Source organism: Ambystoma mexicanum, chromosome 11 (assembly GCF_040938575.1).
Source record: "Ambystoma mexicanum isolate Mex_15411 chromosome 11, UKY_AmexF1_1, whole genome shotgun sequence".
Taxonomy (NCBI): Eukaryota; Metazoa; Chordata; class Amphibia; order Caudata; family Ambystomatidae; genus Ambystoma; species Ambystoma mexicanum.
Window position 1 is genome coordinate 994,052,679 of NC_090934.1, and position 12,330 is coordinate 994,065,008.

Here is a 12,330-nt window from a genome sequence, read left to right on the forward strand (position 1 = left end):
TCTTCATTCTCAGTAGTTGTGCTCTTACACTTGGTCGGCGTTGAAACACTTGGCTTTCCCACTAAGGGTATTTTAGAGATGTCCCTGTGCTCTGTACTAAGATGCTGCACCTCCACCACAGCTAGTTGATGAGGGGCATCAATGCAGAAACATTTACCTGGATTTGCATTTTTATTCAGGGAAGTGCCTGGAATCTGTGTTGAACTGACCTTGTGAACAGCACAGACCGATGTGCAGTTCTCTTCAAAAGTATTGCACGCAGCCAAATTATGCTTGTAGGCTTTCCTGAGTTGGCAGCATCCCAGTGAAGACAACATTCGTACTCAATAGAGGTGCAAATTGAGATTAAAGCTGCAGTTCAATGGAGCTTAAAATACACCATTTCCACCAAATAGCCTGGAAATGTCTCTGGGAAGAACTACCAAGCACCCATTTAATTTTCATTAAATCGTGCCATTCTTTCAAACGCTATTGGGCTCATGTGCCATGTTATTGGGCTCAAGTGCCATTTACTTTTCTGAACACTTCTTTTAAACATTAAGTCATTGCAAATTGGACAATAAGATTTGTTAATTACTGAATATTAATATGGTTGATTTGCAATATAAGATGTCTTGCAGTTATAACTTGTGTTGTTGGATAATTTTCTTTTTACCAACTAACACCACAGAGCTGCAGTAGTTACTCACCACCCAGGAATGGTAGACCAATCCCTGCCCAAACACCTTCAGTTTTTTCCCATACAAAGCATTCATACATTACCCCACATTTAAATGGACCAAGAAGGGCAGGCTTTTTAATTATTGGGCAAACATTGCAAATTAGGAGGATGCCGTCACCTTTGTAGAGCGCTCTTCCACCTAGTTCCTGCATTGGCAGCTTTAACCATTGTGGTAGTCCTGGTTATTCTTTTTTCTATTATTCAGTATACTGTCCTTGTCCTGTGGCTCTGGACTGACCAGGAGGTTCGGGGGGCAGGGATCTGATTAGCTATTCTGCAGCAAAGTCAAAATCAGGACCTGGTTGCGCTGATTCACATTTGGGCACATTGACATTCCTGTTCTAATAAAAACAAATGCAATCAGATATGATCCACAATAACACTTCAAGATGAAAAGCAAGTCTAGGAAGTGTGTCTATACAATAGTACAATGATAGGAACAGGTGGTGAGCCAGTTTGGTGCTTACAAAGTGTGACAGACCAAGGAACAAAAACAAAAGAAAAATGCACATTAACCTGCCGGAGGCGCAGTACTGCAAACTAAAGAGAAACATGGTGCAAATATACAAAGTAACATGATGCAGCTCTGGAGGTGGTGGTGGTGGTGCCAGGTAAGAAGGATTGGGAGTGGGGGCTCCTATGGCCAGTATGTGACGTTCCAGTACCTCTTAAGAGATCCACAGGAGGGCTGGCTTTGATTGTGATGGGAAGTGGGGTCCAATGGAGAGGGTGGAGTAGGGAGTAAGATAAGAAGACAGAGGTAACAGGGGGGCCAAGGGACAGTGAGCTTGAGTGCAGAGGAGCAGAGGGAACAAGTTGGTTAGTAGAAACAGCCATACAGGTACTGATAAGCAAGACCATTGAAAACTCTGTAGACTAAGGAAATTGAAAAGTGAGCCGTTAAGTGGGGAGCATACGGGTAGGTTGTAGAGAATGCAGGAAGCAAAGTTGAACTTTGCCTAAATTGAGGAAGGAACAGAGGAAGAACGGGGAGTAGACACGAGAATTAGTCAAATCTGCTGAGCACAAGGGTTAGAGTTTTTGTAGAGTGCCAAGTAAGAAGTGGATACATTCTCCAAATGTTGAAAGCATCAGAGGGGGAGGTAAGGTAGTGATTGTGTCGGAGATCACCAAAGAGTATGCAAAGCTTGAAAGCCTTGGGGGAGGGAGAACGGTCAGGCAGAGACGAGATGGGAGAAGGAAGGGTAGGAATGGTGATGAAAGCCAGGAGAAAGTGGACCTCTGTTTAAGAAGAGACAACGGATGGCCATCCAGTGAATGACTCCACTGAGACAGTTCGTGGTTGGTCCACGGGGGTCCAGTTTGTTACTGGCAGATGGAGTTCCTTGTAGTCAGAAAGCCAACTTCCCCCAATGTTTTCTTGTATTGATAAAGACTTTCCTCTCTCTCCAACAGTCTGCTACACTCTCAAAAGGAGAGAAATTGTTTTGGAAGCCTTTGAAATGAAAGGATGAAATGAGACCATGCCTCTTCAGGCTGTGCGTGCACCATAATATAGTTAGTCACCCGTTTTTAACGAAGAGGTAGTAGAAGTTTCAGAGGGCTTGTCTTTCTGCATATCGGAGCAAGTGCTGTGGCCTAGACTGCCTCAGCTGGTCTCTTAATGGGCTTCCCTCTAACGGTTGGTTCTTAAGATCTGAGGCTATCCAGGGCCTGCCTTAGAACCTGACAGATCAAAGAAAGCCTGCAGGTTCCATCAGGCACTCTTCTTTTCGATTCAGCAAAAAGTGTTCTGGGCATGCAACAAGAGACTGATCTGGTGCCTGAAGGGCGGAAGATAAAGAGGGCGATGGCAGGCAGTCTTAAGTAAGGAGTGCAGGGATCATTCTACTCTGCCTTAAAATTTTGAATCACTATGGCGTTCAAGATCTCAGACGCAGGATAACTGATTGTTTCAGTAACGTTTGGGGCCAACAAACCCAAAGTCAGAATCCCTGCTTTTGGCCATTTGGGGGGGGGAAATGTTGAAACAGGTGGGATGCTGGTTGAGGGTCTGCAACAGAACAGCAGACGGTCCCACGGGTGTTAACAATGATACACGGATAGCTGATTAGTTTCAGCATGCATACACACCCTAGTCAATGGATGGTTGAGAGATTAGTCAACAGTTCACAGATGAATGCTTCAATCGCAAAGTCTTCACCATCAGTGTGAAAGATTTGTGGAGACCCATTTTGCTGCCTTGGCAGAGGAGGCCGCTTTGTGAATGATACCCAGATTGCCAATGAGCTTCTCGTGGATGAAGGAAGAGCGTCTGAATGTTTTTGGGCAGGCCATACAAAGTACCCAGATTGGGCCAAAACGCTTCACTGTTCTCCTTTGCCTTCTCCTTGTGATCTTAACCTTTTCAAAGGATGCACTTAACTGCAGTTCTACGAGGCAGGGCAGATGCAGGACTCCTTACTTACTCAATTTGAAATACTGAGCCCATCTTTCTACTCAGGCCAACAGACGTCTAGGTCACCCCATAAACCCATTTGAAAAGGATTAGCAGATGTAGTTAAGACCCACATCATGGTGAGGATAAAGGCAATATAAGGCTTCTTCCTGCTGGTCTTCCACAAATGTTTAGAGTGACAGGTGGCAAAAAATCTGGATTTTCTAACGGCCCCCCTCAACTATGTTCACAATCACAATTAAGCTGGAAACTGACATGACTACACAGGGCTCAACACTACACAGGAGCTGAGACCCTGTGGAGCACCCACTGAGAACATTTGCAAGCCCCTCAAAGTCTCAATTCAAAGGGCCCCAAAAGGTTACTGGGGTTACATTTAATGATTTGAAGACTAAATCAGGAGCAAATTGGGTTTGAAATTGCTGACATTAATTTAGCTCCTGCATAGGGCCTAAGAGTTAGCTAGGCACCAACAGCTACCAGTAACTACATTTGGCTCTTCAAGCCAAATGGTGCACAAATATACCCATGTGACATTAACTAGGTGTTTGGGAATTTGCATAAACGTTGCAATAATAAAGTTCAAGATGACATGTAAAAGCATGAATGGTCATGTGTACCGACAAAGTGGCATCTCATTTGGAACTTCCATTTGTTGCATACTAGTTATAAGCGACACATTCTGCAGGAGCAACAGAGAAAGAATGCGAGCAGGGTCATATCGTGGAAAAGGTGGAAGCAGAGATAAAAACGCAGTAACAGATTTGGTGGAGTGATGAAGCAGCAGAAAAGATAGGTAATTGAGGTAAACGCATGAAAGAAGAACTGACAAATATACAAGATGCAAATTAATAAAAGGGATACCATATAAGGAGAATGTGAAAAGTTAACCTATCTAAAAGCAACAGGATTCAACAGAATCAACAACATTATGACACCCAGGAGCTACTTCTAGCTCCTGCTCCATGAATTCCAGTTACGACATCCAATGTCCACACACAACTTACAATAAAAAATCTCAGGGTGTGGAGGGATGTAAAGTGGAGCTCAAGAGCTGCCAGCCTCATTGCCCATAAGGCAAAAGTGATGTAGATGTGCACTAAATCAAATCTAATTTATGTACATGTAAAAATGCGTTGGTACATGTACAGCGAATAGCCAGCCGAAAAGTTAGAATATTGAACGGTATGTGAATCTATGAAATATCCAATGCTGGAAAATGCATATCAGATGTTTTAGTGCTCAACTGTGGGATACCTGTAGAGTGACACTTGCATAAGGTAACAGACATTATTACCAGGCTAGTAGTTTAGTTCTAGACGGCTCACAAAGGCTGAGGAGGCCAGCTATCCTTTGGATGGCACACCACACACAGCTATACAAATCTAGTATACCTTCGATACATGATATTACAACCATGGCTAAAAGTCCAATTTCTTTCAAGAGAGCCCTGGCTGGGATTGCTGTAGACTAGACCAGCAGTATCAATCTAGAAAGATTGATCAGGATGAATAGGGTTTCTTCTGAAGCCGTTTGCCCCTTTTCTCACTGGGCAAATGTCTTCTGTGCAAAACTTGAGATTATGCCAGTGTGTGTTTATAGCAGTGTCCTTGACAAGACTGGTCGATTAGGTCCTACAAATGGCCAACATGGCCACAGGATGTACCTTTAAATGTGCAGAATATAAAACCTTCAGTTATTAAAGATGGTTCGGATTTGTTCATGAAGTGAAAGAAAATCCCAATACTCACTGTTAAAAAAATAAAACAAATAAAAGGCTGTGTCAAATCATGAATTTCGTTCACTACACATTTTGTCAGGCTACTTTAACCCTCTCAGACGCAGCCCCATTGTGCAGCAAATTATACAAGGAACTCACAAGTTTCAAGGAAGACCACAGTGAAAAACTGAGCACGAGGGATTTCAATCCAGCTGCTTCACATTAAATTTGTATAGTATTAAAGACTTACGTTGGTTGCACAGGTGCAGAGGTCTGCGTTTCTGTGGATTGAGACTCCTGCACGGTGTCATCTGAACTTGAAACCTGGGAAGGTTCTGGTAAGTTTACGACAGGAGACGCTGTGAAGGAAAAGTTAATGCCGATGTAAATTGGCATTGTAAATACAGCATGACGATAGCCATGCTGCAATTGGGAGAACAAAACGAAGCAGGGTGTTCAGGTAAATCTAAAAAGGCCTAATAAAATGTCATGCAAGAAATAATTTACCTGGAACTTCGTTAAATAACAAAAATTTAATGTCTTTGGTTTTACTGTAAAGTAACAATATATCATGATAAATTACAATCCATTAATATCAATCAACCAGCATCACATCATATAAAACATCATACAACATACAGGATAAAATCCATTAAAAAACTGAATACATTACATGTCTCATCACCCAACCACCTACTGCACAAGGAATAAACCTCCATTATACATTGAAACGATCACCTACATAATTTTGATTTTAATAAGTGCCTTTTTCCATATGCAATACACATCTGCTGTTAATACAGCAGAGAAGACTGCACTCCAGAACTGATCAGAAAGTAACCTTTCAAAGCCTGGCCCCTATCCAATATATCTTTTAAGTTAAGGTTTAACCAAAAAAGGGCATTCTAATAATAAATGCTGACAGGTTTCAAACTTAATACCGCAAAGGCGACAATCTTGCCTCACGCTCAATATTCTACCATGCACCAATATATTCAAATGTAGGTAAGATTCCTAGGCGCAAATATAGAATAAAATAGCCTCCTCAGTGCAATGCTTACTCAAATAGGTACATGGTTGGTCGGGACAGAAACTTCCAGTAGAGTATTGAGAATACCTTTTATTCATATTTATTTTCCAGATATTCATCTCGCAATCCCATGTCTTAGTTTTAAGCTCGAGTATGGGTATGAATTGATGAGTATCTTCCTTAGTTGGTAAGGCTAACACAATAGTAGAAAGATGTTTAATTACTGATTGTACTAAATCTAGGTAAAGTGTATTCAGACAGTTATGTTTAACTCCATTTGCAAGCAGCCCAAGTAAGGAATTAGCCTCATTGTACTTCTGTAATAACTTTACAGCGCAAGATTAACCACTGTGCTACAAGGGAGGTGGTACAGAGCTTGCACCTCAGCGCTTTCACCAGAATTGCCAGAATTGATCTTAACCTACCCTCCACACAATCTAACCAGTTAACCAAGCTCACAGGGAGTAGTTCCAACCCATGAAGTACACCTGGTATTAAGCTGATTCTATACATTTCCAAGTATCGTTTAATGTTGTCCCCTGTACCGCCCCCCCACCCTCCCTAGTCTTCCCCCTCCTTTCCTAGTGATAGTTTTACTTTTTACAAACACCCACTTTCTGGAGATTTTATTAACAATGAAGGTTTCATAGAAAGACCAGAATGGACCAAGCAACATCGGAAATGACAATATAAATGTAAGAATTCACCACTTCCAGCTTACCCACATTCATTTTTGTCACGTTTTCCTACAATCATTTTTGCCTTTTAAAAATTAATTTCCATCCAGTTACTAGTGGCATAGCCATAGAGGACCTCAAAGAACATGAGGCCGATGGGGGTGGGGTCTAGAAGAAATGTGTAGTCAGAATATGGCAACCACAGGTCCCGCTCCTCTGCCATGTTTGGTGGAAAATGTCGACGCGATCGTAGGGCTATATACATGTCAGCGCACCCCTGCTTAAGCCGTTGTTTAGTGGAGAGGGGTCATGCAATGTGTCCTACCTGGTCAACCCTAAATGTTACAGTAGTGTTAGTATACATGGACTTAAATTACAGTAACAAGGGGTCAATACTCCAGCAAATAAGTTTGTCCCAAAACAATGGCCATGAAACCCGGTCGAATGCGGCCGCATAATCTTTGTAACAGATGAACAAGTTACTCTCTTACCTGGTATCGTTCTTTTGATGGGATGGTCCGACGACGTATTCCATATCTATGACAGTAATCACCACAGCTGTGCTGCTTCGGAAAATCTTTCGGCGTCTGCGTCGATACGCTGTCCTTAAGGACCTCCTACGTCGCCAGATGTTATAAGTAGGACGCCCGTAGCCTCAGTTGTAGTTTTTTCCCAGAACGTGTGGCACCAATCTTCTGCCAGTCTGACCACAGAAAGCCTTGCGGAAACGTAAGCTGCAATTGCATAAGAAATTCTGTAGCGTGGAAGGCATGGAGGGAGCGATCTGGAATACGTCTGACCATCCCATCGAAAGAAAGTTACCAGGTAAGAGAGTAACTTGTTCTTCGAGGGGATTGGGTCCTCCGACGTATTCCATATCTATGACAGGCTCCCAAAGAATTGTTGGGAAAGAATTTAGAATATAGAAATTTAGAGTGCCCAAACAAATTGCAGAGTAAAGGACCGCCTTGCCAAAGGCCAGATCCTGCCCATGGATGGAATCTAGGGAGTAGCGAAGTACAAAAGTATGGACCGAAGCCCAAGTGGCTGCTTCACAGATGTTACGAATAGGAACACCCCTCTGCAGGGCAGTAGAGGCAGCCATACCCTAGTAGAATGGGCCCATAAGCCTACCGGAGGGTCCTTACCCGCCAAGCGGTAACATTCAGAAACTGCCAAGATAATCCATCGAGACAAAGTCTGCTTAGTAACAGCTTGTCCCAAACGCCTTCCAGCGTAACCAATAAAGTGTTGATCGTCCACTCTGACCCGGGACATGCGTGAAATGTAGAAGCTTAAAGCTCTCCTAGGATCCAGCCTATGGAGCCTCTCCTCTTCCTTACCAGGATGTGGAGGATAAAATGCCGGAAGAACAACCTTCTGGCGTTAATGAAATTCTGACACCACCTCGGAAGAAAGGAAGGACGAACTCTAAGGACAACCCTGTCCTTATGAAAAACAGTGAAGGGTGGCTTAACTGAAAGTGCCTGTAACTCACTCACTCTGCGATCGGACGTGACCGTAACTAAAAATACACTTTTAAGGGTTAACAGTCTCAAAGGACAAGAATGTAAAGGCTCAAATGAAGCACCATTAGAAACTTGAGAACAAGGTTCAGATTCCAACCGGGCACCTGGAATGGTGATGGAGGGAACACATTAGTGAGCCCTTTCAGAAACTGAGAAATTAAAGGGATTTTAAAATAAAAACACTCAGACGAGCGCTTAAATATAGACAGCGCCGCCAGGTAACCTTTAATGGTACCGACTTGCAGGCCCTTGTGGGCCAAAGAAAGCAAAAAAGACAGAACAGGAATGTCACTTGAAAAAGGATCCACATTCTGAACCCTGCACCAGTCTCAGAACTTTCTCCAACGGCAACGGTACAGGGACTTTGTTGCCGGCCGAAAGCAACACCTCCATCACACCTTCAGGAAGGTCCCAATCCTTATACCTCAACCTTTCAGAAGCCAAGCGTGAAGGTTGAGTGATCCGACCTCTGGATGGAGAACCTGACCCCCTCCTCCCGTGAGAGCAGATCGTCTCGGTAGGGAAGACGACGTGGAGGGCAGATGGACAAGTCGAGAAGGTCCGGGTACCATGTCCTCCGGGCCCATGCCGGAGCAATCAGGATCATCCGGGAACCGAACCTCCGTAACCTGCGCAGCACTTACGAATGACGGGGACTGGAGGAAACGCGCACAGCAGTTGGAAGGACCACTCCACCACGAACGTGTCCCCCAAGGCTCCTCTGGGAGGAAATTCCCGCGAGCAGAACCTTTTGCACTTCCGGTTAACACTGGAGGCGAAGAGATCCACTTGAAGGGTCCCCCAAAGGGCGAAGATCTGTAGGAGAATCTTCTGAGCCAGCTCCCACTCGAGAGATCATGCTCTGTCTGCTCAGAGCATCCGCCGTCTCGTTTTTAGTCTCCGGCCAGATGAACTGGCGAGATCAAAATTTCCTGCTGGATGGCCCAGAACCAGAGCTGCATCGCCTCCGTGCACAGAGGAAGTGACCCTGCCCCCCCCCCTAAAATAATAAAATAAATAATTTGGCATTTATATAGCGCAACGAACCCTCAGGTATCCGAGTGCCGCTTATTATTACCCACGGTGTGTGGTGCTCATTTATCGACCTCGGAAGGATGAAAGGCTGAGTTCGGCCCTGCCAGGATTCGAACCTGCGTTAGCAGGCTCGGCACGGATGTCAAAGCGAGCACTCCTACTCGCTGTGCCACTTGACCGGCTAGTCAAGTGAGGTAGTGCATGGCCACAGTGTCGTGCGTCAGGATCAGGACATTCTGTCCTCGCACAGTGAGCAGAAAAGCCTTCAGGGCAAGCCTGACTGCCCTCAGCTCCAACAGATTGATATGAGTCTGGAGTGTCAGCTCGTTGGCATGAGTTCCCCATCCCATGAGGGATGCGTCCGTCACGATAGTCCCCTCCGGCCAGGGTAGCCAAAATGGAGCCCCCCCCCCTCAGACTGCCTTCGTCGGCCCACCACAGAAGGTCCTGGGCGACCGAGGGCAGCACCTGAACGGGGTCCGACATCCTGCTGGAGGACTGAGACCACTGGAGCTTGAGAGCCCATTGCAGAGATCTCATCCGCAACCTGGCCTCTGGCACCAGAAGAATGCAGGATGCCATGAGGCAGAGCAACCTCGAACTCGAACGCCGGGAGACTCTGGACATGGTGAAACTTGTGCACCATCTGCTGAATGTGGTGAGCCCTCACCTGGGGAGGAAAACACTGCCCCAGGGAACTGTCAAGCACTGCGCCGATGTACTGGAGCCGCTGGGTTGGCGTCAAGTGGGACTTCAAGTTGAGGGAGAAGCCCAGCCTGTGACGGGAGTGGCAGGTGACGACAGATTATTCAGGACTTGCTCGGGAGAGCGCGCCCTGATCAACCAATCGTCCAGGTAGGGGTAGATGTGAATCCCCCTTTCCTGAGATACGCTGCCACCACCACCTTGAGCTTGGTGAAAACCCTCGGGGCAGAGGTCAATCCGAACAGCAGGACACGAAACTGAAATACCATCCCTTGTTCCTCTCCGCTATAGGCACCAGTTCTATGGCGCCTTTCTCCAGCAGGGATTGAATTTCCTGTGCAAGGAGCGGATCCGGACTCTTCAAAGAGGTTCCCTGGTGGATTGTCGTGAGGCCTCTGTCGGAAAGGAAGACAGTAGCCGTGGGCTAGGATCTCCAGAACCCACACATCAGAAGTAATGGCACGCCATTCTACAAGATGCTGCTCCAGCCTTCCCCCAACCGGTGAAGCATGGGCCTCATGACTGAGCAGAAGCGGCTGCAGCGTTGCCCGAGGGCAAAGAGGCAACTGCTTGCACGGCCTTGGCACCTCGAGTACCTTGTTTTCCACCTCTGGAACTCCTACGGTTGCCCCTTTGACTTGCAGCTCCTCTGGCTTTACTAAAGGATGAGTAATAACGAAAGGAACCTCCCCTCCATTGCTGTCCCCTAGGACGAAAAGGCGGAGGTTGGCGGACTGCAGCGCCCAACGACTTAGCTGCAGCTTTGGAGGTCTGCAACCTCAAGGCTCTCGTCAGCCTTGCTGCCAAAAAGATGTTCATCATCAAAGGGCATGTTGAGGAGCCTAGCTTGCACATCAGGAGCAAACCCAGACTTCCTCAACCACGCAAATCTGCGGATTACGGTGCTCGCCACCATGAACCGGCTGACACAGTCTGCCATGTCCAAACCCGACTGAACGGACTCACATGACATCCTTGCCATCCTGAATAATAGCAAGAAAACCATCCTGTTCGTCCCCTTTGGGAATATGTTTAGCCGCTAAAGAAATACAGTTCCACAGAGTGCGTGAAAAGTGACAAGGCACATAGGGAGTTGGCCGCCTGAAGAGCCATACCCCCGAAGAAAACACTTTCTTCACTCAGCCATCAAAACGCTTGTCGTCCCCATCAGGGGGGAATGGTAGGATACGACGCCTGCTTATCTGGGGCCGTAGCCACCTGCACCACCAAACTCTCTGGAGTGGGGTGCGAAGTGAAGTAGCAGGGGTCACTACTGGCTGGGCGGTATTTTCGCAGCAAAGACTTGCCCACTGCCTGGAGACTCTCCGGAGCAGTCCAAGCCGCTGCCACCCTTCTTTGCAGAGCCATATGGAAAGGCAGTACCGAGTCAGTGGGTGGACCTTGGTCGAGGATATCCGTCAGGTCATCCTGCACAAAATCAACTGGGGGCGCCGACCACCCCAAGTAGTCCGTGACCCTCGACAGAAGGCGCCGGTACGATGACTCGACATGGGTCCCAGGCTCAGGCCTACAGAACTACCTCCGGAGAGGTGTCCAGACCACTGGCGTCATGCAGTGACTGACGCAGGTCCTTAATCGGCTATGACCAGAAAGAATCTCATCTGGTACCGTGTCAGGAACCAACCCACTTCCACCTTGGAAATATAATCCATAGGCTGGAAAGTGGGCATTGAATAAGGGAGAAAGATGTGTTTTGCCTTGGCCAGAGCCTTTCTAGGGGGTACCCCCAAGCTACGGGGCACCTCTGATACCACAGCCTCGAAAGGCGTTGATGGAATCGGCGACTAGAATGATTCCCCTTGTCCGAGCGGGACCTCTCCCGCATATCGTGCCGACCAACCGAGCCCTAAAGCGTACGAGCGGTGTCTCAAGTACGGTCACGACCGACCCCTCTCGGGCCGGAGCCCTGCGATTCAAGAATCACCAACATTTTCTTCCCGAAGGAAGCTCATTCCTCCGGAGAGGAACGCTTGGTGGGATAAGAAACCCGCCGACGGGCGGAGTCCTCGGATGAGGACAGGGAAGGCGACCGATGACGGCTCTTCTGGGAGTGCCTCGAAGAGGCAGAGGAGTAGGAGACTTCCAACTACGATGCAGAGTCGCCCCTCGAATCATCTTGTCAAAAGCCCAGTGGACCTCGCCTTCCGGGGCTTGCACACCTTACCGACGACAGCTTCTTCTTACGTTCCCGCAAGGCCTTGGACATAAGCAACTGGCAGTCAACACAATCATCCGTGTCGTGGGCCTCCCCGAGGCACCAGAGGCAGGCGTCGTGTGAGTCTGTCACCGACATCTTGGACCTGCAGTCCCCACACTTCTTGAAGCCCAGACGCAGGGTGAAAGAAGAAGAAGACATCCCAATAATACCTCACAAAACAAACAGGTTCGAAGAACCGAAAGAACAGAAACTCCAAAGAGTCGAGGCGCGCAGAGATCTCCGAAGCGAACACGTTCGCAGAAAAAACGGAACTGA

General features: G+C 47.0%; 1 protein-coding gene across 4 annotated transcripts in view; it reads right to left on the bottom strand.

Moving 5' to 3' along the window:
- The window catches only part of ZFAND6 (zinc finger AN1-type containing 6), a 610,641-nt gene that overhangs the window by 440,493 nt on the left and 157,818 nt on the right, over window positions 1-12,330 (bottom strand). For all 4 annotated transcript variants that reach the window (XM_069624177.1, XM_069624178.1, XM_069624179.1 and 1 more), the window contains exon 3: window positions 5,111-5,219. In XM_069624177.1, the coding sequence (XP_069480278.1) occupies window positions 5,111-5,219 (109 nt within the window). The remainder of the gene's footprint in view (window positions 1-5,110; window positions 5,220-12,330) is intronic.